Raw genomic sequence first — 27,872 nt, 5'->3', positions numbered from 1 at the left:
GGGTTGGAGCAGTTTACTAAGTATTTAGAGTGTGTTCCTGAAACTATTACTGTAATGAGTAAACATTCTGAAAATCAATCAGCTCCATTAACTTGAGGGCATCGGCCATACTAAAACTTGATGCATCTGTATCGTATCAGCCTTTCCGTGAATGCCTGAATGTGTGATATTTGATATTAGTCACTTCATTATCTGGTCTCTTCTGATCCCAAAGAACACAGTAGAGACTGACAACTTGAGATTGATTAATTAATTTATTTTTTTAGTATGTTAAAGATATTTTATTCTCAGTAAGTTTGTTATAATTCTGGTTGCTTTTTTCAGTAGAACAATTGCTACCTTAAACCCCTTTTGATTTTGATGTATGTGTACATGCAGATGGCAGTGTCCAGATGTCATACAGATACTGGGCAGGATATTATCTTGTCTTCTAACATCACACTGATGATCAGAAACACAAAGTAAAGACCAAACATAGTGAGCCCCAGTAGTTTGTTCATTTTCCATTTACATGCAGCGATGGAGATAATCACAAATAGGAGCATGAGAAAAAGGAGAACAATTGCACAAAACAAACCATTGCTACTGACTGCAACTGGGGTGAGGCCATTGATGACAGAATAAAGGAACCAAGGAACTGGCAAACTGCAAGTAAAGGAAAAGAAATGGAAATAAATGTTTTAAAGCAGTTCATTTTCTGCATTATAACTAAGCAATTTTTCCAAACTGTTGCAGGGAAAAAAAGCATGATTGCACTCAGTATAGCTCAGCATAAATCTAAAATTGATGTGTTGTGTCAAAAGCTGTAGTTGGATAATACTTGCACCATCATAATGCAATCCAAGAATCTAAAAGGGGTTTTAAAGTAGTACCTGTGAATTAAGTGGCTCTGCCTGCTCTCAGAAAGAATTAAGTCCTCATGCTTTATTGATGAGAGATACAGGCACAGATCTGAGCCTTGATTGCACAGGATGTGAATGTCAGAGTGACTGGCTAAGAATCCTGTCTGTAAATCTTCGCTGTTAGTCAAAGATTCACTGCATTTTTGCCAGTTTTTTTTAATTTGCCATTTTTTATTTTGCTTTTTTTTTTTAAATTAGTGTTTTTCTGTTGATTCAGAATGAGGTGAAGGTGCTGGTGCTTCTCTTTTGAGCTACTTACCCTTATTTTAACTATGCAGCTCAGTGTTCACTCTGGTGCACTAAGTTATAAAAATCTGTCTTTCCTGACTAGGTTAGAGTTGTTTTTTAAAAAAATGTCACTTGTTGCTCAGCTGACATTCACTTAATTACAACTAAAACAAAACTGGTTAAGACCCTGTTTGGAACAAAACCAGCTTGCTTTGTATTTCAGCAGAAAAGCATCTCTTAGCATTGAGCTAATACTCACCCAACAGTGATATCGAAGATGTTGCTGCCCACAGAGCTGGACACAGCCATGTCCCCTAAGCCTTTCCGTGCAACAATGACACTGGTGATGAGGTCAGGGATGGAGGTTCCTGCTGCCAGGATGGTTAACCCCATAATTTCCTCTGATATCCCAATTGTTTCACCAACCTAATACATGCAAAGCAAGTCAGGTAGGTCTGTTAGCTCTGAAACATGGAATTCCATTGCTCTTTGCAAGCCTTCTAGGTTTTATGCCATAATTGAGTTAAAATATTTTAATTCTCTTAAACATGGTAGCATTTTTTTCTGCTTTATAGGATAAAAAGTTACATTTTCAAAGTGTGTTTTGGTCTCAGGTTTGTGCTGTAGCCTTGGGCATCTGATCACAGTGTTGCCAAGACCAAGCCAGTTACAGCACAACTCATTCTTCTGTCCCAAGGTCACCTCTTCTGGATGTGTTCTACCATCCCCTCTCCAAATTTAACATCAGCTGTGTGTGATCCAAGAGGTTTGGGAAATGACAGTCTCTGGATTTACAGCTTGATCAACTATACTCTGCACAATATATCACTAAATACAAATTGTGTGTCTGATTCTGCAAGATGCAAAGTGTTACTTCCCAGAATACCCGGTAATCATTAAGGCAATGGGAGTTGAAATTGTTTAGCAGCTTCCAGAATGAGAACCTGTATTTTCCTAGAATTATAATTAGGTAAGGGATAATTATGTTCTGCACAGAAGCATTCATCAATGAAAAGGCAGTATTAAGATAAACCTTGACAGCACTTTCCCTTATGAACAAATTCCCTTGGAAGCTCTCAGAAAAGAATGACTCTCTTCAAATAAAAAATAATGAAATAGAAAACTCCCTTTTGGGTTCTAACAAACAAGGTTTCTACAGTTTTGATGGATGACTGCAGCTGTAATTCATCAGATAAGATGTTGAAGTGACACTGTTCCGTCTCTCCATCTACTTGTTCTGAAATGGTCTTATTCACAGAGAGAAAATAAACCCCTCACCTGGTGAGCCCACCACACCATGAGGTAAGAGAACACAGCAATCCAGATGATGGCTCCAAAAAACGTGATGACAAAGAATTTTTTTGAATCCTAAAATCAAGTTTGAAAAGAAAAACATGGAGAAATTTCAGGAAAGTTAACAATCCACAAAGGAAATTCTTCACCTGAAACACTGCATGGCAATATATTGTTTTAAGATAGACCCTAGTCTCTCTAATTGTATTTGATATTGTCAGCTTGATTAGATGACCAGAAGTTGCAAGTCTTTCGTGATTTATTAAATTAAGTCTCTGGAACCATGCTATGCTGCAGCTGGGGCTCCTGTCCCACTCCCTGTGGCATTATCAGCACTTCAAGTATGCAGAGACTCTAGACATGGAAGAATAGAAACAAGAGGAAATCTATAGTTCAGTTAATGAATCCAGTAGCAGAAGGAAGATAGATTCTTACTGGGTTTCTGACATCAGGTATAGTGCTCCAGAGAGGGAAGACAATGGGAAAGAGGAAAAGGTAAATTGCTTGTTTTTTCCTAGTTTCTGGCCATTCAAGAGATAATGGTTCATCGTTTTCATCGTCATCTGTGCTGTCATCATCACTGTCTTCCTCAGAGCTGCTGTCTCCTGAGCTGTCACTGCCTGAAGAGGCCTGGAGATCAGGGATAAAAAAACCAATTTGTTTTCACAGGAAGGGAGAGCTGCACAGCATCTATCCACCACAGCCTTGCCTTGGCAGAGGTCACCTTTATACTGTGGCTGAGGGCAGCCCCTGCCCTCATCTTGCTGTTGTAGGACAGAATCCAGGTGCACCTTATCTCAGCTTATTGATTTGTATCTGCTAACTAGAACCAATGTTTAGATGGGGTTTCAGGAAAGGTTTTCAAAGAGACAGTAAATGTTTCATCTGTGTCAAGATACGACACCAGCTGACAGTGTATAGTATTTTCTCCTCAAATGACTCTTGAGGTCAGAGGGCTACTCCAGCACAAGGGAAGATTTGAGTATCTGTCCTATGTTCATCTCTACACATTTGTTTTATTCCCCTAATTCCTCCTTTCAATATATACTAGACAGAATTGGTTGGTGTCATATTTTGGACCTCATTTGTGTTTGTATGCCAGAACATTTCAGCTAATACCTTAATATATTTATAGTTGCCAGTTATGGAAAAGTGGTTGGGTCCAACCCCCAAGGCTCTAAACAGGGAAGAAGAAAAGGGCATGTGTAGTTTGGTCTGGACTGAGCACTTGTTGCCTATGATGCTTATTTAAGTACCTCTCCATCTTGTGGTGCATCTGCCTTCTGTTTGCTGGGCTCAGAGTCACTGGCAGGAGTTACCTGAAGGCTGCTGGATGTCTTCTTTTCCTCTTCTGCTGAAAGGGATCAGAAGGAATATTTGTTTCAGACATCTTAGCATCAGGTGGTCACCTTCCCCTTGAGAAGCAGAGTTTTGAGCTTTGTACAAGAATGTGTGGCTTTTCATGTAGAATGCAGCCTGATGGCACAGGCTTTCTGTTTGTCCTCTGTCTTCTGTGGATTGTGACCAGTAAGAGCTGGGCAGAATCTGGCCCACCTGGCATAGAATGATACCTTGATGCTCCCATGACCTTCTATCTGAAACTGATGTGAGAGCCACAAGCGTAACGCTGGGGAAACACTAATTATCGCATCTACAACTGATGAGTGTTTCTTGGTTTCAGTCCAGATTCTGATGATCTTACAGAAGCCACAAAGGATGTAAAGCTTTGCTTTCCCGTCCCCTTTTTTTTGTTCTAGTAGAGCATGGCATTCCCAGGGAAATAAAAATCTTTGAGGCCTCTGAGACCTGTCAGGTGCTGCCAGGCTTTAATCCCTAATCTTTGGTAAGTATTCAAATGCAAATAGAAATGTGCTGGTGCATAGAAGGAGAAAACAGCCCTGTCCTCCGTGCTGTTCCTGTGTTAACTAGCCTGTGTAGCCAAGAGGAACACAGAAACATCTGTGCAGAGAAGGGTAGAAATATGAATAATGCAGAGCAGAGGTGAGAGGGAGTGCCTGGATCTCTGCTCAGCCACAGCAAGCGCCCTTTTCAGACTGCTGCACTTTAGGTTAAGGCATCCCTCCATATAATCAGGCCTGCCAGATGAGTAGGATCACGTTATCCCGTTAATTTTACTGGGATGGGGCATTATAGGGTGTCTTACTCTGAACTGGTTGCAACTCTTGCACTGGGGAACAAACCTAGAGGGCAGATTTTCAGGAATCCATCTTTTCAGTGAGAGCTGTTTGGGATTTCTGAAACCAGGCCTTAAGAGGCTTCCCATGGGAGACCTTCAGCCCAAAGTGGGACACAGGCACAATGCTTTTAGAATGTGCAGGCCTTATCTATGCTCCAACAAAGTTTGTGGAACACGCCATGGGGTGAAAACTCATCACTCCATGAAGTCAAGGTGGAGCTGATAACTCACACTGAGAATTTACTTGTTTGCTAAACAGTGCTTTTCTCCAGTTTGGTCTCATTCACACAGGTGAGGCCCAGTGCTGGGAGGTGCTCAGATGAGTGCTGTACTGCAGTGGGTGCTTGTGGAGGTGGGACCTTCCATGCAGAAGTTTATTTGCTTTCCAAAATCTCCAGCCTTACTGGCAGCACAGGCCCATGTTGGAGTACAGGCCAGCTGCTGCCTGAGAATCAGCTCAGAAAGCCTCTGGATCAGGAGTGAGAGAGAAAACCCAAAACCTATTAGAAGAAAGGGAGCATGCACAGACCCTTAGAATCAATAGTGCCAAAGCCAGTGCAGCTTTTCTCTCTGGAGGGATCTTTTATGCTCTTCCGTAAATGTGCCAGATTTCCTGCCTAAAATGAAGGTACTTTGTTTTAACAAACATCTCATTTGCAGGGTCTCCCAAAGATAAGTACCACCCAACTGCTGTCTAATGGCCTGATTTCCTCTCTTTGTCCTTCTGCTGGCAATTTACACTACATCCTTGTGGCACTTTGTTGGGATGCTATCTCACTAACTACTCCTGGCCTCCTCTGGGGATGGATTTTATTGCCCACTGTTAGTGTGCATTGATTGATTTCTGCTGCATTATTATAGCAGCCATCTGTGACCAGCAATAACAGAGAATCTGTGTTAGACCCTAGTGTTCCTTTGCCAGCCCTGGAGTGTTGAGTGCTGGGAAGGTGAGGCACTGCAGTGCAAGACAAGGCAAACAGCACTGACTCTTCTTGCACTCACCTTCTGGTTTTGATCCTTGTCCACTTGCAGCCTCTACTCGGGCCTTGGCTATGTTGCTCAGCATGTCAACCCTGTCTTTAAATTTTGCTGTGGATGAGAAAGATGCATTTGTCAGCAGCTGTCATCTGTGCAAAGCCCCCCTTTATCTGCCTCCCCCTCCACATGCACACTCTCTTGCCCCTTTCTTCTTGCGTGGATTGCAGTCAACACTGACTTGTGAGTTGTCTTTCTAGCTGCGGCTTCATTTTTTTGGCTGCTGCTAGTTGATCATAGATGTTATATTTAAACACTTAGTACTATGGCAATTACGCCATCAATTTGGCACGTAGCTAACACTGTCTTATTTAAAAGAGAATCTAGGGGGAAGATAAATCCTTTCCAGTCCAGTATTACAGGGTTTACCTGTACTTCATAGAATGCAAATGCAGAAAGGACAGAGGGGTTTTAATGCAATAGTGTGTTGTTCCCAAATGACTGTTGATTTTTTTTTTTCAGGCTAGATTATGTGCAAGCTAAAAATGACACCTTCCTTCTGCCATGTGGCTGTTGAGGAGGCTTCACTGTGCTGCTTACTGATGGTAAGGAAAAATAACAACCTTTTATCTTCCACTTATCTGGAAAATGATTGATTTCTCTGAGGAAACGCTTGTGTCTCCTCTGCTGGAGTTGATCTAAATTCCCAGGCTACCCAAGCGATCATCCTCACCAGCACAGTGTCCAGTAGGGTATTTCTGGAACTGCTGAAGACTTCTTCCACTGTAAACTATGCTTTCCTCAGCTGAACTGCTTTATTTTTGGTTTACAGTGAACTGTGAAACTGTGCATGTCTCCATAGTTAGGTGGTGTGCTCAAATAACTTCTACTCTCATTGAAAGTGAGCAAGTCATTGGTCCAAAGAAAAGCCCCATTTTGCTCTAATCTATATTCTAAGTTGATCTGCCTACCCAGCTGAGGGTCACAGGGCTTACTCATGGACAGTAGCCATAAGAAACTGGCCATGCTATGCTTGGCTTGTGTGCAAGGCTGTAAATTAATTTCCTCTGAAAGTTTTATCATGCTGATTTAATCTACTGTACTGTTGACTGAGCAAGCAGAACGTGCTGTTGTCATTTGCCTCAAGGGCAGGGCCCTGTCACTTTAATCATCATTGTGATATGGAATTAATAGAAATAGCAGGTGTGGGGCCCTGAGCCTTGCAGGCAGATCTACTGTTCTGAGCTGAACCTCATGAAAACAAGTCAGCTCTGGGAAATGTCCAATAACTGGGACTGACTCAGACATTAAGGCTTCTGGGAACTTCTGGTGTGACTCCTGTTACTGTCTGACAGGAACATATTTCTCCACCTGGGATTTCCACTGCAGGCTGGAATGGCTGAAGAGAGATGAAACAATGAGCTCTTCTCCTTTGAAAGGCTGGGTGGGACTCAGGAGCCTGACTCCCATGCTCCTTGTCAATATCAAAGCCTACCAGCAGGGATGTGAAGCACTTTGCCTCATTCCCTCTCTGCTGATGCTAAGCACAAGCACACTGATCAGTGCAAGGCAATGGAGAGGTGACCTCTTGCTCCAAGTCTCCTCTAACCACTGGGCAATGCATCTTTCTGTTCAGCTCTTCCCAGAAGCTGTTGCAAAAGCTTCTGTCAGCAGGGTCAGGGTGGTCAGGCTCAGCCTGAGATTATATAAATTTGAGCTCCTGGCTTCCTGCCCTCACCTGGGCTGCAGGCTGTGAGCACCAGCCCCAGCAAAGCCTTGAGCATCTCTGGCAGGATAAACAGATTAGGTCCAGGGCACTATCCAGTTCTCATCAGATGAGCTTCCTTTCAAAAGGTGTTAATTCCTCTGACATGCATTTCATGCAGGATGGACTGAGATTGGAGGGAGGGCTGGCTCTAAGCTGGCCAGATCTGCAGGTCAGCAGTGGGGAGGGAGGATATCTGTCAGCTCAGCCCTTCCTAATGCTGGGGATTAGCTGAGCAGGACAGTGTGCTGGCCCTGTGGGCTGTGCTGCACTGGGCTGTCATCTCCCTGGGGACTGTAGTCCCTGGGCCATCCCCTGCTGGTAACTCTGTCCCCTGGTCAGAGCCACAGGGGCTATGCCTGTGCCCAGGGGCCCAGAGGTGATCTTCAGGAAGATTCCTGTCCTATGCATTGACAGCATCCAAGTAGGATGGAAAGGTGGCAGCTGAGCTTCTACTTTGAGTTTGGCTCTTCTGTGTAACTAATTCTTTGGCTGTCATATTTAATAGGACTAACCTACATGGACAGCAGGAAGGATATTTTCTCTAAAATTTGGCATTAATCTGGAGGATTCATGAGGAGGCACCCCATGCAGGGGCCTACAGGAAAGCTGGGGAGGGACTGTTTACAAGGGTATGTAGTGATAGGGTGAGGGGCAATGGTCTTAAACTAGAGCAGGGTAGGTTTAGATTGGACATTAAGAAGAAGTTATTTTACAATGAGGGTGGTGAAGCACTGGAACAGGTTTCCCAGGGAGGTGGTGGAGGTCCCATCCCTGGAAACATTCAAGGTCAGGCTGGACGAGGCTCTGAGCAACCTGATCTGGTTAAAAAGGCCCCTGCACTGCAGGGGGGGCTGGACTAGATGGACCTTTAAAGGTCCCTTCCAACCCCACACAGTCTATGATTCTACACTTTAGCAATTCTGCTGTTTAAAAGTGGAAGGAAACAAACAAACAGCCCTCATGATTCCTTTTGTCCCTTTGTATCATCGTTCTCTTAAAACAAGTGATTGAATGCTAATGAAGCAAGGAGAAACTGTAGCTCCCTTCATTCTATCTCAGCTCTGGTCTGCAACACTGCTTGCTGCTCTAGCTTGCTCTCATTTCCACATTCATTAACTTGTTAACTGGGGCATATTGAGAGAAGACAGCTCTGGCAACCTGGCTGTTGGAGCCTTTTTCTTCATTCAAAAGTAAAAGCAGGTTTCTGTCTTCCCTGTATGACTAGAGTTTAGAGAATAATCCAGCGATGAGACTGGAGACTCAGAAATGAGAGCCTGTCTTTCCAAAATCCTCTTTCCCTTTAATTCCCCAGCAGTTCCCTCTGGTGTCTAGCTGAAAGATCTTGAAAAGATCTCATGCTCTGCCTCTGCACACTTTCACAGGAAGTAAGGAAAAGACCAACTTTGTTTAAAAAAGACACTTTGAAAAGAAAAGCTTCTATCAAAATATAATTCAGGATGCAATGTAAATGTTACAACTTCTGAAGTAGAACACCTCATCTCCTTTAGACAGAGAAAAGGACTTTAATAATGAGCTCATCCTAATACAAAAAGAAAAAAAAATTAAAATGCTAAACTTAATCCACTGTTCAAATGAGAAATTTTGTTTCACACAAGGAGTGCTGCATTAGGAACAGAGAAAGAAAGTTCATATTTCAGACTTGTACTTTTATTTCTAAGACCTCTTTTTCTGCAGATTGAATTTGGATGCCCAGCACTGGCTGGTTTTTCACATTTTGAACTCTTGCTGCCCAGACACCACTTCTGTGCTATCCAAATAAAATGCAACTACAGCACAAGGAAGAAACCCCTGCAGAGATCCTAATTTCAGTAGGTTAAGCTGGGAACTGCTCAGCAATAGTTGGCAACGTTTTTCTTTTGTAGCTTGTTCTTTGCCAGAGCCTCTAAGTGCTGATGCTACAGGCATTGGCAAGAGGGAACAAGAACCCTTGAGGAAAGATAAATTGCTTTGGGATCATCTTCTCTGTTGCAACCCCATTAGAGACAGTGCTGCATACCCTGCAAAGAGCAGGACTTGGCTGGTGATGGGTGGGAAGCAGGCACCCAGCTGTCCTGAGGGTATCAAAGGGCTGAGCATGCAGTCCTGAAATGCCTTCCAGGTTCAAATCCTTTTTCAGAGTCATCCTGGTGAAGACACTTTTATCTTTTTTGGATCCTTAAGGTACTTAGGTTTCTCAGTCTGTTCATAATTTTTTCCTTTTCTCCAGAATCCCTTTCTGTAGGTATGAGCTCATCAGGGTAAGGAGTGTCTCCTACAAGACACAGCAGCTGGGACACTGGCTCCCTGATTTTGAGTGCTGGGCTGTTGTAATCTCAGTAACTATGTTTATTGTTACCTTTTCTAAGGAGCTGTCTCTGTTCTGGCAGTGTTGAGTGGAACAGACATGGACCTGGGGCAGAGGTTTTGCCTTTAGCTCAGTAACATTATTATAGCAGAGTCTAAGAAATAACCTTTCGGAGAGACTGTAGCTCCTATCGTCCCTATTGTGAACATTAGACTTGCTTAAGTCCAAATGGTCACACTCCCATCTAGTGGCTGCTGGGTACAGAGACAGTGACAGACTGCCTAGCTGGAATGAAAGGGGAAGTTGTTCAGACCGGGTTGAGGTAATAACAGCCTCTTCAGCAAGGCCAGTGGCATGCAACAGCTTTGGAACCCGCCAGCAGTGTGTTCTGGGCTGAGCTGGCTGGGGCAGCGCTGGAGCTGGCAACCTGAGGCCCCCACAACTTCTAATGAGGTCCCCCAAGCTGAGGACATCAGCCTGGACCAGATGTGTGTGAGGGCCTAGGGTGGCCAAATGCTGCACAAAGATATTTAGAGGTGCAGGAAGGATGAGAAGGCACTGGAGGGTCTCTGAGGGGCAGCACTCCCTCAGGTCTGGTACCTTCTCATGTCAAAGGCAATGTCATGGTTTATTGTAGGTTTGGGGGTTTATTATTTTGTGGTTGATACCACATTTCAGGGGGTACAGGAGGCAAGGGCAGTAGAGCAAACTGATGAGTCTGGCCCTTGTTAGGCTGCTGTTAGTAATCTATCCAAGTGGACACTTATCATGCAGTTGTTATCAAACCTCCTGTGTTCCCTCAATCAGTTTGTGCAGCTGGGATTCTGATCTGGAAAGTCCTTCTTGTAACCTCTGTGATAGACACAAGAGGTGTTGATCAGCTTAGCTTCAATCTCCCTTTGAATGGACAACAGGTAATATCTTTAGAACAAGTAAGGGCAGTGGAGGGGTGGGTCATGTGCTGAGTTAGGAAAGAAAGAAAAAAACCAACCTTTTTTTTCAACATGTGTCACCATTTCTTGGAAAATGAACCTTCACACTGTTTGGATTAAAGCTGATACAAAGCAGCACATTAAAAGTTTGTGTACAAAAACCCTGGGTCTGTCTGGAGATGTGGTGTCTCTGCACCCTGGGCAGTTCAAAAGAGGATGTCTTAGTCCAGAGCTGATCAGCCCTTGACCCTGGGGAGCTGCCCTACTGCCTGGGGAGTGCTATGGGTAGTTTACCATGGCAGTGTTGCTTGCAGGGGGTGCTCAGTGTTGGTCTAAATCAAATACAAATTGGCTTAACCATCATAATTGGAACCTGCTGTCTATTTTAGATCTCAGCTGGGATTTTAATCACTATCAAAATGATAATTCTTTGAGGTTTAACTTCTTTCTCCTCTTCAGGGTCATGCCTTGTGTGAGGGGCTGTGTGCACAGGTAAGGAGCTCTCCCTGTGTTCATTTTCCTGTTATAAATGAGGCTATCAGGCTGAGCAGCTCTTTTTTGAAAACAGGCAGCACTGAATGCTGCTGTTCCAAGGCAGAGCTAAGAAGAGGAAGGAAGATGTGACATGCAGTGAGATGGAGGAAGCCTGTAACTCCTGTTGCTCACCAGCAACACCAGCTGCTCCACATGCCCTGCTCCTTCCTCCAGCAGCAGCACAGCTGCCACTGCAGCAGCAGCCAGTTTGGCACAGGCAAAGAAGACCTGGCAGGGCCAAAGCATGAAGTGCTTGTCCTTGCCAGCCACAGGAGCAGGAGGGTCCATCCCACTGCTGCAGGGCTTCCTCCACCCAACACTCGCGGCTGCATTTCAAGGAAAAGGTGCTGATCCCAAACACCCCACTGCACCAACGCTATGTTCCCAGTGAAGCTGCTCTGTGCTCAGGGCTGCAAACACACATCCCTCAGCTGTGGAGCATTGACTCACCTTCTGCCAGGGGGTCCAGGGTGTGGATCATGAGTTGGAAGATGGTGCTGCGCATCTGGGTGTTGTGAAGGGAGGCTGAGCTGCTGCCTCGCTGTAAGGCTGACCCTGGCTATGGAGAGGTACAATGCAGCAGTCAATAGCAGTTTCCTCCTCAAGACATCTCCACTCTTGGTTCCCCTCCACCTTGGGGGGGTGCATTTATATGGAGGGTGATCTCCCCAACCCAAGTAGCAGCATTTTAACCAGCTTCTGCTTTCCAGTTACAGGATGGCTGCCAGTACCCACTGCTCACAGCAAGAGACAGGCTCTTGAGACAGCAGGCCAGCCTGTCCCCAGGTAAGTGCAATGGGCTCACATGGGCTCAGCAGCAAGACAATGTTGTTGTAAGTTATAATAACATAGCATGCAGTGCTTTTAGTCATAAACTTGTTCATTACTGTGTAGATTTATATCCTGCTAAAAGGCAATGTACAGTCATGCCAAGTGTCCTGACTTGAAAGTTCTGGTGCTCTGTTCATATAGTCAACACCAAAGTCCTAATGAGGTTTTGACTGAATGTTAATTAGTACAGGTAGGTTAAGTGCATAGAAGGACAGGTAGGATCCATACGGGTAACACCTGTTATGTTATGTGCATTTGCAGCCACTACATAGACAGGCCTCTCAGTGCAATGGCTGGTGGACCATGGGGAAGACAGTTTAACCAGGAGCAGAGGAATGAGTTCTTCAGGGCTCCCTGTGGGGGTGGACAGACCCTATCAGCCTCTGCTTGGGAGCTCAGGATGAAAATTGGCCATGGAACCAGGTAAGAAAAGTCATACTCTTAATTTCTCCATGCCTCTTTAAAGCATAGAATGAATAGCCTCTGCTAGTCAAATCTTAGATTTTACAAAAATTCCTTTGAGGACACAGCTCAGCCAGGTGTCCTCTTAAGCAAGCTGTGGATATTGTGCCAAGTATGGCTTGTTCTTTGCACAAAGTAAGATTTGGTCCAGGTTTCTTGACACAGAAGTTGACGCTTTTATTCACGACCTGACATGGGGAGGGGTTCAAAATACAATGACTTCAGTTCCCTGCTTAGACCTACCTGCAGCTTCCTCTCATCTGCTGGCTTCTTTGTTCCATCATCTGCAACTGCCCCACTGCTTTTCTGCATGCAAGCAAGAACAAAAACAATTGAACTCCACTACAGCTTCTCCTGCTTTTTCTGCATATACAGATAGCTCTTCAGGCTACTCTCTGTGAGACAGTGGGACAGCTAATACAAATGACTGGCCATGGATGCCACTGAAGGAGCTAAAGACCTGTGCTCTTCTTAAAAGCATGTGGTCTCCAAGAGAAACAGGATTCTACCTACAGCTCCTCAGTGAGGATTCAGGTACTCAGAGATGGACTCAAATGGCTTCTACCATCTGATTCCTGAAAGTATAGGCAGCCCCAAACTTCATCCCAAACATCTGTATCCTTACTTATTTTCCAGCAGAACCTGAGTGAAGGTGCAAAGAAGTTGATTGTTGATTTTTTTTTTTTTCCCAGTGTTTAGCATTACTTTCCACATAGGTAATTTATTTTTTCTAAGGTTGGGGCCAGCAGCTCTGCTATACACTAGCAAGAGTTCTCTGTCAACTTGAAGTGCAGGGGTTTTATTTCCTTCAGCCTGAAGGGCTGGATTTAATTTGTGAGGACTGGTGAGGCCCACAGTGAAGTATGGCTCTAGCTACAGTACCTTGCACACATATCCCACTGGAATGTAACACATGAGCTTTCAGGTCCCATAGCCTCAAGCTCTGGCTGAAAGGCAGAGCAGGAGGAGGAAAGAAAAGCACTTTCTTGATTCTGCACCACTTCAACTGTCCTCATCCATCTTCTTTTTTTTCCTTAAATGATGTGAAGGGAGTGCTGAGAACAGAAGGGGCAAAGCATGCTTGAGAGCCAGAGACACACATCTGACTCACAGAGCCTGCCAGTGCCAGAGAACAATTTGAAATCTAATGGTCTCTGACTAACAGTGTGTTCCTGTAAGTATTTTTAAGCTCCTTTACAACAATCAATTGAGCAAAATCCCACACGTCTTTGAAAGTAGATCATAGACTCATGGAATGGTTTGGGTTAGAAGGGACCTTAAAGATCATCTAGATTCAACTCCCCTGTGTTGTCAGGAACACCTCCCACTGGACCAGGTTGCTCAGACCCCCATCCAACCTGCCTTTGAACGCTTCCAGAGATAGGGAAGTGTCCACAACTTCCCTGAGCAACCTGTTCCAGTGTCTTACCATCCTCATAGTGAAGAATTTCTTCCTAATGTCTAATTTAAATCTACTCTCTTCAAGTTTTAATCCATGCCCCCTTGTCCTCTCACTACAAGCTCTTGCAAAAAGCCCCTCCCCAGCTTTCCTGTAGCCCCTTCAGGTACTGGAAGGCCACCATGAGGTCTCCCCAGAGCCTTCTATTCTCCAGCTGAACAATCGCAAATCTCTCAGCCTGTCTTCATAGGAGATAAGTGATAATAAGTAAGTGATAATAGATAAGTGACCACAACTGGTATCTTCAGTAATTGCAAGGCTATAACTCCCTTTCAGTGGTGTTCTCTAATTTCTTAGAATCTCTACTACCTCGATTGCACTCCCTTCATTTTATAACCATAATTATTGACCAGTACCTGTATTCTGAAGTTTTGTTTGAACGTGCACTTTGGGAAGGAGATGCAGTTTTTCTATGTGTTTTACCCTACGAGGAATTACTTCCAACTTTCCCTCTGAACAATGAGGACACCAACCTTCTGTATATTCTCTGCTGATGCTGCCTGCACAGCATTTAGCTTCTTGTTCAGCTCCTGCTTCACCCATTGCTCTAGGGACACGTTGTGTTTCATAGTGAACACATAGGTGGCATAAGCAGTCAGTAAAAGGAGGCTTTCCCACCAATCGATGACACTGTCTAGGAAAAACAGGATGAGCATCAGTAAGTCTACAATGTAGAATGAGATGTCTCTAAATAAGGGCCACCATGTCAGGTGGAGTATCTCCCTTGAGAAGAGGGCACAGGTGCCAATGACAAAGAGGATATTAAACACTGCCGAGCCCACAATGGTACCGATGCCCACATTGCTGTGTGAGATGAAGACACCTATGAGGGAGGTGAAGAGTTCTGGTGCTGATCCACCTGCTGCCATGAAGGTGGCTCCAGCCACATCTTCAGAGATCTCCAGCTTCTCTGTGATCACTCCCAAAGCAGGGACAAAATACTCATCGCACACTATGGCCAAGGCCACAAATACATACATCATGCCAAAGATGTGAAGTACAACCCACCCTTGCCTGCGTTCTTCCACACTGAATAGGTCCCTGGGATATTCTCCTTTGGACTCATGTGGTGGCTTTCCATCTGGGTAGGCTTCACTGTCATGTTCTCTCTGTGGTGTTGTATCCACTGATGTAGTGATGGGCACAGTTGGCTCAGGATCCACGTATATACAGTGCTTGATTTTGGTTGCTGCTGTGATATTGCCCGTTTTGGCAGTCTTGTTGCTGGAGAGGTCCCTGGAGGTCACTTTGATGTGGTCTGTGGGTTGGGGGGCTGTGTGTGGTGCTGGAAGGGCAGAGGGGCTGAGCTGGAGCTGATAGAGAGAGAGGACCAAGACCATGGCAAGCAAGAAAAAGATTCGGTTCCGTTGTAGCCGCCTTCTCCGTGGTAAATGCATTTCCTAAAGGTTCCAAAGTCCAAGCTGTGTCCAGAAGCCACTTCAGCCTTCCCTGGATCAGCAATGTGCACTTATATCCACCATTGGAGTTCCTGGCTGACCTTAAGCATCAGGAGCAAAACACTGGAAACCTGCAAAAGAAAATCTAGTGTGAAAAATAAAGCACTAAAACCTCCCCCTGAGTGGGCAACATGGCTCCACTGACTGCTCCTCTGCTTTGCAATGAAAAGAAATGGACTTAAATGAGTAAAGTCAGATCTAGATTCAGGCTTTTATTTTTTTAATGACTGCAGGCTCTGCTGATTAATAATCACAGGTTTGGTTTATCAGAGAGGACAGTTGGCTGAGACAGCTCAGTCTGAGCTGGATTCTGATTCCTCCTAATGCCCATATCCAGGAGCTATTAAGGTTTGTGTGTTTTGTGGAGTCCAGTTGTTACTCTGTACCATTAACAGCTGGGTCAGTGTTCTGCAGGAGGCAGGACACAGCTGCTGCCAAGGAACCCACTCCAGTTGCTAGAGAAGATGATGCCCTGAAGACAAGGTCCTGCTGTTAGAACCTCTCTCCAAACAGAGCAGTTATTCACCTAAGTAACCTCAACAGGAGGATGAAAACTGCTTGGTAATTCCCAACTATGCTGCTCCATGGCTCTCCAGCCTTGCACTCCCACAGAACACAAAGCAGGCAGTGAGGAGCTTTCGTCTTGCAGCGTGAGATGTGCGGGAGGAAGACTTGGGTCCAGTCAAACTGAGGGTGCTGAATATCCCTTGGTTTCTCTGGCTACCTCTTTGCCAGCCTTTCTGTAGAAATCAGAACTGGCAAAGTGGAACTCTAATCATACCTTTTATTAGGGAGTAATTAGCACATCTTGCATAAGTATTTGAACAGCGTTTAGAAGGGGAGAGAAATTGTAAAGGCCAGAGGGACAGAGCCTGCAGCTGTGACAGAATGGAGACAGGGATTTGGGGCTGGACAGAATTTACCCTTAAGCACTGGTTGAATGTTTACCATAGAGTATCACTCTTCAAGGGTTTATTTTTTCTTTCCTCAGAGTGGGAAAGTTACGTTATGCTTGAGCTGGATGTGAATCATAGTTTTGTAAGCCATTCTCAGATAAGCTCTTCATGCAAGTCAGCACACACTTACCCTCTTGCATAACACCCAGTGAGGTAATCAGCCTAAATTTCTTGCAAGACAGGCATTATTATCTTCTTTTAAATAGTTGGGAGGATCACTAAGGCAACAGTAATAGAGGCTCATGGGAGTACCTAGATAAATAGATGATATAAGCTTTGTTTTTCTTATGTAAAAAGAACATGAACATGCATGTGGCAGAATTGCACATAGCAATAGATATAAAAATTTGAACATAATTAGAAAATAACCCTTCCTAATACTAATAGATTACAAAGAATGACACAGAGAGAAGAGACATATGTACACAGCCCTATTTAAGCACTGCTTTTCTTTCTTCTCTCCAAAATGAGCTGCTTAAAAGACCTTTTGCAAGCAGAAACGTACCTGAAGCTCGAATCAATTGTAAGAGCTCTCCAGCCCTTCGTGATACCTGACCATGGGCCTCTGTGTTCCTCCAGTCTTGTAAGCATAGCAGTTATTTTCCAGAGAGCATTGCCTCGTACAGGCCAACTCCTGATCAGCTCCCTTCCCCCTGGTTAGACTGTCTCAGTCATAAGAGATCTGAAGCAACCAAACAAACCTCCACAGCTTACCTTCCAAAGATGCTGTCCAAGAGGAAGGGAAGTACCAGTGGTTGAGAGTGGTGCTGGAGGCTTTGAGACCTGACAGCCAGGTGGGAGATGCTGTTGCAGGGAGAGGCAGATGAAAATGATCCCATTTTCACTGTGCCTCTGCTAGTGGAGTTCTAATACAAGAGAGGGTCAGGTGTGAAGGACATATTACTGGAGGAACAGCCAATCCAGTTTAATACCTGCAGTCTTTAAGAAGATTAAATAGCATTGTATAGATTTGGGTCTATCTCTGAAGCCAATATCTTTTGTGTGCCACTACAGGTTGTGTTATGAGGGGAGGTGATGATCTCCATTGCAAACTACCAGCTGAAAGCACCAAGTGTGAGACACGCATCGTTCCCACAGCAGCTCCTGAGAGAGCACCTGGGGTAAATCACACCACTCCTCTACATGGAGTAGTGGTCACTTCAGCAAGACAACCTGCAGGGAGCTTCACGCTGGGACATCTCAGAGGGCTGACAGGCCAGGCAAGCGGCTCTGCCTGTGGCTTTTGCCACAATACGAGTCCGCTTCGCCGTGCCAGAGGGAGGTGGAGAGGTTGCTGGCTCCTGCAAGCCCCCTCGGCTCCTGCAAGCCAAGCCCCCTCGGCTCCTGCAGCATGCTGGAGGGGCAGGGGGACGCGGCAGGGCCTGGGCTCTCGCTGGCAGAGCCGCCTGAGGCTGCAGCTCTTCTGCCCAGTGCCACCGGCCCCGTGCGGCCCTGCAAGGGAAGGAGTCACAGCACTCCTGGCCAAAGGGTCCACGGTCCTAAAAACCCGCTCAGCGGGTGCGGGGTAACGACGTTTTGACACTGGTGTGGGAACGCACGGTTTGGCAGGGCCGGCCCAAGCTCTCTGCAGGTCTCTCGAACCCGTCTGCAGAGCGGGCAGGAGGCGGGCGGGCCGGCGCGGAGGCTTTTCAGACACACCTTCCTCCTCCCCGCGGAACCTGCGCGCCAGGCCGCGGCGGCACCGCGAGGCGCGGCCCAGCCCCGCGCCCGTCCCGCAGGGCCGCGGGGAACCTCGGCGCCCCGGCCGAGCGCTCCGGGGGGACGCTTTTCTGGAGGGACCCGGCGCGGCTCGGCGGGAGCGGCAGCGTCGCCGTCCCCTTCCCGTGCGGGGCCGAGGCTCGGGCCTCTGCGGGGCCGGCTCGGGCTGTCCCTCCTCCCCGAGGCTCCGCGCCGGTTCTCAGGCCTCCGTGCGGTCGGCGAGCGGCTCCGTCGCCTCGGTGCCCAGCCCCGCGGGGCCACAGGGCGGTTGTCGCCTCCCCGGCAGCCGCGGGAGGAGCGGCCCGTCATGCCGACCGTGGTGGTGATGGACGTGTCCCTCTCCATGACGCGGCCCGTGGCGGGGGAGGGCTCGGAGGAGCACCAGAGGAAGCACCTGGCGGCCCACGGCCTGACCATGCTGTTCGAGCACATGGCCACCAACTACAAGCTGGAGTTCACGGCCCTGGTGGTGTTTTCGTCGCTCTGGGAGCTGATGGTGCCCTTTACCAGGGACTACAACACGCTGCAGGTAGGGGGTGCGGGACACAATGAGCTGTCAGCGGGGGGGGGAAAAATAGTCACCACAATAGTTTCCAAATCATGGTGCAGTTGTCTGATTTCTTACATCCCTGTACTCGGCGTCCTGGATGGAGCGTTTCGCCTGTATTTTAAGGATAGGTGCGTTTAAGGATAAGGGGAAATCACTGCATTTGAAACATTTTACTACTTTATCAATCGTGTGACCTGTGGAGTGTGTTCAGTTACATGAAAAGTGAGGGTGGAGGAAAGAGCTGCTTAATGAAGCTCTCAGAGCGGTTCTGTGACATTCACTGCTTGTTTTTTTTTATCGCTGTTGAGTTGCTCGTGATAAAGGATGCAGTGAGCAGGACCACTGAGGAAGGTGTTGAGTCAAGTGATAGAGAAAAGGTCTTCAGAGTAGCTACCAGTTGAAGCAGGGTGAGAATGAGAATAAAGTGATTTTAGAGGTGGGAAGTGGGGAGAAAACGGAAGGGAGAAGGTCAAAGAGGGAAATTTCATCTGAATGCAATAAGATATTGAAAATCCCTAAAGCCAGTAAAAATAGTATCTGGTTATCATATATAATATAAAGCAAAAATGATACATCAGTGTCACAAGGCACATTGTCTTAGGTTTGTCAGTTGTGGCACATACTGATTTTAAAAGATTCTCTCTGTCATGTCTGCATTTTAGCAGATGGATGCCAGTGTTTTATCTTTAATTTATTTTCCCCTCCCTAAGTTTGAGGAATTTCTGAAAGCCAAGAATCCAGCCAAGCTCCTCTGGCATGTTAGTTTCAGAGCTGCACCCTTCTTATGAGGCTGTATTGAGGGAGACATTTGCATTTTAAGGAGAAAAGCTGGTTTATGGTTATAGAAACAGAATGTGGATATGAGGTTTGGATTTTACTATTCTCTGCCAAAAAGTTTTTCTGAGAAGCTCCTTGTGCCCTGTTTTCTGAATCTTTAAGTGAAGTTAAAGTTGCTGGTACCTGGAAGAATTTCCTTAATTAAGTTTCACATTATATATGGTTTCAATTTTTTACTTTATTGTTTCTTTGAGACATATGAAGATACAAAGGATTTTTTTTTTCTCCCTTATAACTGTGTTTATGATATAGTAGCTTCTTCAAAGTCCACTTTCATTGTTGTCACATATCATTCACTATTTCTTCTTTCTTTCTTTTTGTTTTGTTGTGGGGCTTTGGATTTTTTTTAGCTTTGCAGGTCATATACGAGAGCACAGCAATTTGCAGAGGGTTACAATGCAGAGCAAACTGACTTACCACAGAAGTGTGGAGAACTGTTTCCTCGTGGCAACTTTTCACCCAGCAGTGACAGTGGTGTTTATCATTACAGGAGGCCCTAAGTAACATGGATGATTATGACAAAACCTGTTTAGAGTCAGCACTGCTGGGGGTTTGCAATATTGTCCAGCAGGAATGGGGAGCAGCAATTCCTTGCCAGGTACAAGTAACATTCCTTGTTCTTAAGATCTAGCACATGCTTACTGCTCCCTTTAAGTGGCAGAAGGAAATGCAAATGCAGTTAGGAATGTCAGTACTCTCAGGCACACTGGTGCTGCAGCAAGACAAAGAGTTGTTTTTTTGGATGTATCTGGAATGTGAACAGAAAGTAGTCTTCATTTAATAGTCAGCAGCAAAAAACTAGGCTGCTTCCTGTCCAACATGTTACTGAAGTGGAGAGGATGGAAAGAGCTGACCCAAGAGCACAATTTTGGAGGCTTGGCATTCCATCTGGATGCAGTGTTCTATCCCAGAAGCCTCAATCACTTTGGAGAGGGTATAGTTACTCATACAGTAACCTTTCTTCTCCAGTTCCTGATGGTTTCCAGAGCTTATAACAGCTCCAGGTCTCAAGAAACAGTGTGGAACTGCTGCTGAGAACGTTTTGGTCTGTCTGTTTTCCCTGATGAGCCGTTTGGTGTGTCTGCTCACAGGCTCCAGCTCAGCCCCTGCAGCAGGTGGCTTTTTGGGCTGGATGGTCACTGCTCTTCTAGTGTCCACTTGAAAATAGCCACGTTTCTGACCACACAGTGTGGGGTGTTTCTGGCTGTGACCTTGGTATTTTAGTGCAACGGCTAAATTGCCACCAAACGTGCGTTTCCCATGCAGATCAACTGCGATGGTTGCATCTCCAGTTTCCCTTTTATGTGCCAGTTCCTGGGAGTCGGACCCTCAGCCCCTCCCCCGGCTCAGCACAGCAAATCCCGCTGTGAGCAGCTGAGCAGCACGTCCTGCTGGGAAGGCCGCAGGAACGCGTTGGTCTGCAGTTGCCCTCTGCAGGTAGAAACGTGCCTTTGCTTGGAAGTGCTCATCAATCCTCTGTCGCTCCAGGTTGTCCTTGTCACCGACGGCTGCCTGGGCATCGGCCGGGGCTCCCTGCGCCACTCCCTGGCTACTCACAGCCAGCGAAGCGAAAGCAACCGGTTCCCGCTGCCTTTCCCCTTCCCATCCAAGCTGTATGTCATGTGCATGGCAAACCTGGAAGAGGTGATGTCTTTAACACATACCTTCCTCCTTCTTTGTTGCTCCTCTCTGAACTAATGAGCAGGTCAGCACAAAGCATACTTGGATGTTCTTGTGCTTAAGGGTTAGTGGACGTTCTGGGGCTTAGTGGTAGTTATTTGGCAAAATTCAGCTGCAGTAGCTTTTTAAAAGTGTATTATTGCACTGTTCTTATCTGCTACTATTGCTTTAATATAATAATCTCTATAAATCACGTTGGTTGCTCCCTGGCAAATATTATGCCATTGTTACTTCTCTGTGTTACTGCCTTTACTGAGTTGCGTTGAATGCTTTGGGGGCTTCTCTTAATCTACAATTAAATTCTTGAGTAAATTACTTCTATTGCAAAGATGCTGAATACTTAACAAGAGCTTTTTGTAGAAATGTGAGTGACCAAAATTCTAAAGTCAAGCCAGTGTTCAAACCAATTTCTCATAGTTTTGAAGGAAAGGTGACTGTTTTCTTTCTCTTCAGGTAACTTTGAAAATCTCAGTACCAGCTTTAAACATCTTGGCAGTAGTTAAAATTCTGTTGAATAAAAATGTTAGCCTATATAGACTAAAACTTCATTAGATTAGTTTCTATCAATAGCATTGCTTTTGGCTGGACACCTGTATTCTTCTGTCCATGTCAAAAGGATTTTCTACTTAGGCATGCGATAGATATTTCAGCTTCAAGGTTCTCCATCAAGGATGATCCTCTTGACCACACTGATGGATTGAAGCATTTTTTATACTTCAGAATAACTGGGAAAATGTGTAAAATAAATATCCTATTACGGATAAATTTATGTGCTTTCATAAGCATTCTCTGAGAACTTCTCAAAAAGAGCTGGACCTATATGATCTTTAAGGACCCTTCCAGCCCACACCTTTCTGTGATTCTATTAATTATATCTGCCTTCCCTCCTAAAAATTATATTACCCTGCAGGAGCTGGAAACTTAGCAATACCAAAAAGATGTTATACTAGTTAAGGCATTCTCATGCTTTTGAAAACTAAGAGCTGCTGGGATTTTTGGTTGCTTAGACCTCTCTTGAAGCAGAACTGAACATGATAGAGCAATGTAGTGGGAGCTGGACTTGATGGTCCTTGTGGGTCCCTTCCAATTGGAGATGTTCTGTGATTATTTGTTACAAGGCCAGATGCTGCATCTGCTCTAATAGAATTGCCACATCAGGAGTACATGTCCTGGGACACCAAGAATGTTGGTTTATTCAGAGAGAAGAGAGATAATAAAAAATCATGATAGCATCCAGCCAGCTGCTTTTTGCTGTGTTGTGCATATTTGCTGAAAACATAACTGGTTAATAAAAGGAGAATGAAAAGACAACTTAACAAAAACAGTTCATTTTATTTTTTTACAGCTTCAGAGCACAGATTCCTTAGACTGCCTGGAACGACTCATAGATTTAAACAATGGGGAAGGACAAATTTTCACCATTGATGGACCCCTCTGCCTGAAGAATGTACAGTCCATGTTTGGGTTGGTAGACTTGTAAATAACATACCTTTGTGAAAGTTTCCAGTTAACATCTGTAAAAGAAAACATATAACAAGCAATCTGTTGAGATGGGATGTTCTAATTAATGCTTGTTGCAATTAATCTTGTTAACTGTGGTTTTGTCTTCACCTTTGCTGGTTAAGGGTCAATATTTAATTTAGTCAATCTGTAATAAAACATGGCTGCTCTTTATGGCTGGCAGATAGAAGGTGCTAATTTCCAGAATTATTGTTAGTTTGCCATCAGTGTGATAATATGCTGCTTTGTTTTGTAATTTAGCAATGCTAGAACTATTGAATTAACTGTAGTAAAGAAAAAATAATTGGCAAGCTTAGTGAGTGTGCTTCAAACAAGCTATTTTGATTTGATATGTATTGTGTTTTCCTTGATAATAACTGATATTAACTGTGTTCTAGGAAGCTAATAGACCTGGCTTATACACCATTCCATGCTGTTCTCAAGTGTGGCCACTTAACATCTGATGTGCAAGTATTTCCCAGACCAGAACCTTTTGTTATAGATGAGGAAATAGACCCAATCCCTAAAGTAATTAATACAGGTAACAAATATTTGACTGCTTTTTTACCTAAATCCATTTGATTTCTACCTTTCCACTGTCACCTCTTAAACCTGTATCGTTATGGTTTCATCCACTTTTCCCTGTGCCAGGATCAATTGCTGACTGTGTAATTTTGGAGTATATGTGGCACCAAGGGACAAGGGCTGAAGTAAGGTAGAGGCTCTTTCAAAGCTTAGGGTGCAAATTTCTAGGGGCAGGGGCCATGGAAGACAGCCATGGGCTGCTTTCCATCAAATACCCTCATAAACTGCACAGGGGATAGGAGAGGTGTGTTGGAGAAGGGGCTGCATTTTGTATTGGACCTGCCTTTATCAGAAAAACCCTGTATTATCAGGTGAGACAAACTAGTGTGTTTCTGGAGGTTGCTTCAAGGAATCCATTAGGAGTGGAGGTGAGAGGAATTGGTGGGGCAGCAGAAGTAAAGGCTGAGATGTATGACATCTCTGTCTTTATAGTGTGTCCTCATCCTGGCATTTCTTACTAAGTTACTTTTAAAAACAGCTGGGAGGGAGAACCTTTCTCAGCCCTCCCAGTAGTGGACGCTGCTCCCATGGGCAGCAGGTAGGCTGTGGATCTGACATTTATTGTAGCCAAGAAGTGGGGAGGAAATGAGACAAGGCTGAGGCTGAAGGACATGGCTGCCTCAGTCCTTTACCAGCCACTGTCCACAGCTCTGGACAAGATGAAGCTGCAGTTGAGCTTCCAGAGGGAATGTAAAGCTCAAGAACTGCAATTTAGTCTTCCCAGTCCTGGGAACATGCCTCAATTGGGACTAGTCCTGCCAGAGATCTGATGGGAATTCCTGCAGGTCCTGCGGTGCCACTTGGAAGCTAGGAGATTTGCTTTAGGCTGGCTACAGCCTTTTACTTATAGATAACCTTTTCTCTCCTTTTGAATTCAAAATGCTGGTACAGTATAAAAAACAATTGCACAATTCTGTATTTGTCTAGCAATGAGGTTCATGGGCAACAGTGTGTATGTGATGAAAGCTCTGTTCTCAGGTGTCAGGGTGTTACATATGCATGTTTGTATCTTACTCACACCCAGACACTCCAGCCAAGGTTGGGGCTCTCTTGTGCTACCTCTAGTCCCTGCTTCAGAAAGCTTAGTGCTGTAATAAATTGTAATGTTAAATAGACTCGATACATTTTGGCTATTTCCACATCTGACTTAAGCCTCTTGTCTCCCCACAGACCTAGAAATTGTTGGGTTTGTAGATATAGCTGACATTTCTAGCCCTCCTGTCTTATCCAGACACTTGGTACTGCCCATTGCACTTAACAGAGGTGAGCAGGTTTTGTTTCTTTTGGCAAAAAAACTGATGTAAGATTCACTTGCAATGTCTCTTGTGCTTTAGACTAGAAGCAAAAGTTTTATGCTTTATCACAATGCCAGATGTCTCTAAAGAAATGTCATGTTTGTGTGGTTACAGTAAAACCTTGAACACAAGCTTGCTCTTGTTTTGAAAAATGTGTTCTTTAGAAAGTTACTGAGTGTCTTTATAGCATCCTTATGTGGCATTGTTAGTAGACCATGCTAATCTTCATGCTAAAAATATGTGGTGCAAGATGAATATTTAATACCTGCACCTAACTGATTCTTAGAATGATTTGTGGTGAAAAGTCTGATCTTAATATTTGATCTAAAAAGTATTAATTGGTTCTTGGATGGTAGAGGGTACAGGGTGGTGTCATGGACATAGAACTGATGTGTTTGAATTTATTCTTATCTTGTCTCTTTATTTGCTTTTATTCCTCCCCAGAAGGTGATGAGGTGGGACCTGGGATCACAGATGACACCGAAGATGAGAACTCAGCTAATCAGATTGCTGGGAAAATCCCCAACTTCTGTGTTTTATTACATGGCAGCCTGAAAGTGGAAGGCATGGTGGCTGTTGTCCAGTTGGGGTATGAAGCCAGATGTCTGCCTGAAAAATCTCTTACTTTGCTCACTTAGGCTTTATTTGTGAATTATGCTTATTTATATCTGTTCTCTGCACAGAACTCTGCATGGCTGGACAAAGCTGTAGAGTTTTTAACTATGGATATGTTTGTGGATATAAACTGCAAATAGTGAGCCTCTGCACTGTGGGGGGGGCATATTCCAGGCAAAGAGGGTTGGAATGTTTTCAGCTTTTGGGTTTTGCTCTTTTCAATAGGCCAGAGTGGTATGGGATGCTCTATTCACAAGCTGATAGCAAGAAGAAATCAAACCTCATGATGTCTCTCTTTGAGCCTGGTCCTGAGCCCCTTCCATGGCTGGGGAAGATGGCTCAGCTTGGACCCATTTCAGGTACTGGGCACACTCATTTCAGTAACTCCTACACATCCAGTGTTGCGTGGATGACCTTGCCAAATCTCAGGTGTCAAGTCAGTTTATTTTCTTTTTTTCTCCCAGATGCAAAAGAAAACCCTTATGGAGAGGATGACAACAAGAGCCCCTTCCCCTTGCAACCCAAGAACAAGCGCAGCTACGCGCAGAACGTTACCGTGTGGATTAAACCAAGTGGTCTTCAGGTAGTGATACAGGTTTTGGACTCCATGCTTTATTTTCGTCAGCAGTAGCCATCTGACCAGCCAAGTGGAGTCTGTGTGTGTCTTGTCCGTTTCATTTAATTGCTTTATTGCTTTTCTTTCATTTCTGTAAACACTGCCTCTTTAGAATGTGGTGGTTAAAATGCAGGCAGAAGCGTAGCTGTGCAACGAAAGCTCTGCCTGCAGTGCAGCATCTGCTGTAGTTTATTGGATTTAGTATCATTACCAATTATATTTCAGCCTTTGTGAGCTGCAGTCCTGTCAGTGCTCAGGGTAATTTAACAATCAGTAGTTGAGGATTGTTTCCCCAGCTTTCCCAGCAATTGCCAAGATCTTTTTTTTTTTTTTTTCCTGCAGACAGATGTACAGAAGATCCTGAGAAATGCAAGGAAACTCCCTGAAAAAACTCAGACCTTCTATAAAGTGAGTACATTTCAGGCTGGCCCAAGTTTGAGTCATAGTGATTGTGGTGCATTTGAGAAAAGAACACATCCTGCCTGATGTTCTGTGCAGGCTTGGAGGGTTCTGCAAAACATACATGGTTCTGCAGAGAAGTGTTCTACAGACTAGTTCAGGTGAGACAGGGGGGGTCTGGCTTCCCTGCCACCACCATCTCTGCCCAGGGTGACATAGACTTGTCATGTTTACAGGTGCCCCTGCTCCTTCCATGGTGAACTTTGCAGATTTTATGTTGTTGTCCAGGCAGAAAGAAACTGAGGGATCAGAGAGGAACAGGAACACAGATGTCATTCTGAGTCTAAAAATGTCTCCTACATTTTTTCTACAACTGAAGCAGAGAGAGACAAAATTCCAGGCACATTTGGCCACATTGTTATAATCCATAATCTAGACTGAAGCTGGAGGTAATTGTTGTTCCTCCTGTGAGCTTGAGGCTGAAGCAGTTAGTGATTGTAGCCCCCAGAGACTTCAAGAATGAATACCCTGCCTAAATGCACATAAGCACATGTCACTTTATAGGGAAGAAAAATCAATATATTTACATATTTCTGGACACTGTTGCTAAGGGCAGCAGTCAGTGAAGCCAAATTTGGAGGCTTCCCCTAGCTGGGACACAGGCAAAACATGCAGGTACAGTAGCTGAATGCACAAAAGGGAGAAATGGAGATTTATAGGAAGGGATTAAAAAAAACACCAGTTCTTTAGTTGTGCCACTATAATGCTCAAGGCCTGAAATGTTTTTTATCTCCTGAGCAGCTGGGCAGTTTCTAACTGATCACTCGGGCAATTCTCCTCTTACCTTTGAAAAAAAAGAAGAAAACCATGTTCTATGCCAAGGCTTAGAGGCTTTTAAAAGTTTTCTTTCTTTGCAGGAACTCAACCGTTTACGAAAGGCAGCTCTGGCCTTTGGGTTTTTGGAGCTGCTGAAGGGGGTGGCAGACATGCTGGAGCGGGAGTGCACCCTGCTCCCCGACACCGCCCACCCCGACGCCGCCTTCCAGCTCACACACGCTGCTCAGCAGCTCAAAGTGGCAAGTACTGGAGCATCAGAGTATGCTGCCTATGACCACAACATTGCTCCTCTGCAGACAGACTTTTCCAGCAGCAGCACTGAACGAATGTGAAGTCTCCGTTAGGGGAACTTCTAGAGATTTAAGACTCAAGGGGTTCCAATTTTCTTGGCCTGTTTATTTTCTAGGGTCTGTTTAATTAACTGTTTGGAGAACTTCCTAGCAAATGGGGTTCCTAAATAACCATAGCTAGTTCATGGTGGCTTTATTCAGATCTGGAGACTGTGGAAAATCTCCCAAAGTCAATTACTGTGTTGGATGATTGCTGGAAGTTACTCAGTACATGTGAGGTAAGAGCGAAAAATCCCCAAAATGTGGCTACTACATAACTGAACTCACTGGTAAAGGTACCCTAGAAGGCAGCTGCTGTGCTTTGTACTCCAACTTGATTAGTCCAAAGAAAACAGGTGAGAATCGTTGTGCAAGATGAGATACACAGCTGATTTCAGGGTGTTGTCACTAGTCTTATGCCCAACTTGGAAGCCAGTCTGTCCTGCCCTGATGAGAGTTACCACTTCCATTGCAGGGCTTATGCTAGTGAAAGTAACTTAAGCTTGTGATACACGTTTTTTTTAATTTGCATAATATTAATAAAGGGTAATTCTTAATCAAAATTTAAGTTGGATTTGTTCCATTTTCATAGCAACTAGGATAAAACATTC

At 44.8% G+C, this 27,872-nt stretch overlaps 2 protein-coding genes across 2 annotated transcripts; one reads left to right on the top strand and one right to left on the bottom strand.

Moving 5' to 3' along the window:
- Positions 1-277: 277 nt before the first annotated feature.
- On the bottom strand, positions 278-15,401 carry SLC24A1 (solute carrier family 24 member 1). The gene is made up of 9 exons (XM_051628268.1): positions 14,360-15,401; positions 12,671-12,733; positions 11,585-11,693; positions 5,623-5,709; positions 3,680-3,774; positions 2,859-3,053; positions 2,409-2,498; positions 1,390-1,556; positions 278-645 (listed from the first exon to the last, which is right to left on the bottom strand). Exons 1-9 carry the CDS (start codon positions 15,281-15,283, stop codon positions 396-398), a joined length of 1,980 nt encoding a protein of 659 aa, XP_051484228.1. The 5' UTR covers positions 15,284-15,401; the 3' UTR covers positions 278-395.
- A 2,681-nt stretch (positions 15,402-18,082) lies between these two features.
- INTS14 (integrator complex subunit 14) lies at positions 18,083-27,824 on the top strand. The gene is made up of 11 exons (XM_051628162.1): positions 18,083-18,547; positions 19,896-20,003; positions 20,894-21,049; positions 22,431-22,549; positions 22,984-23,126; positions 24,341-24,433; positions 24,910-25,054; positions 25,306-25,439; positions 25,545-25,663; positions 26,039-26,104; positions 27,013-27,824. The coding sequence occupies exons 1-11, from the start codon at positions 18,326-18,328 to the stop codon at positions 27,262-27,264; spliced, it is 1,557 nt and encodes a 518-aa protein (XP_051484122.1). The 5' UTR covers positions 18,083-18,325; the 3' UTR covers positions 27,265-27,824.
- The last annotated feature ends 48 nt before the right edge of the window (positions 27,825-27,872 follow it).

This window comes from Apus apus, chromosome 10 (assembly GCF_020740795.1).
Source record: "Apus apus isolate bApuApu2 chromosome 10, bApuApu2.pri.cur, whole genome shotgun sequence".
Lineage (NCBI taxonomy): Eukaryota > Metazoa > Chordata > Aves > Apodiformes > Apodidae > Apus > Apus apus.
This window is presented reverse-complemented; position numbering and strand designations above follow the sequence as displayed.

What these genes read in the sequence shown, in the direction of transcription:
- SLC24A1 (XM_051628268.1), bottom strand. Translation starts at nt 15,283, where the DNA reads ATGCATTTACCACGGAGAAGGCGGCTACAACGGAACCGAATCTTTTTC. An exon ending in CAGCAGAGAATATACAGAAG is followed by an intron (nt 12,734 to 14,359) that starts GTTGGTGTCCTC and finishes GCTTGCATGCAG; the next exon opens with AAAAGCAGTGGGGCAGTTGC. An exon ending in CAGATGAGAGGAAGCTGCAG is followed by an intron (nt 11,694 to 12,670) that starts GTAGGTCTAAGC and finishes ACCTCTCCATAG; the next exon opens with CCAGGGTCAGCCTTACAGCG.
- INTS14 (XM_051628162.1), top strand. Translation starts at nt 18,326, where the DNA reads ATGCCGACCGTGGTGGTGATGGACGTGTCCCTCTCCATGACGCGGCCC. An exon ending in GTGGCTGTTGTCCAGTTGGG is followed by an intron (nt 25,055 to 25,305) that starts GTATGAAGCCAG and finishes TCTTTTCAATAG; the next exon opens with GCCAGAGTGGTATGGGATGC. An exon ending in TCAGCTTGGACCCATTTCAG is followed by an intron (nt 25,440 to 25,544) that starts GTACTGGGCACA and finishes TTTTTCTCCCAG; the next exon opens with ATGCAAAAGAAAACCCTTAT.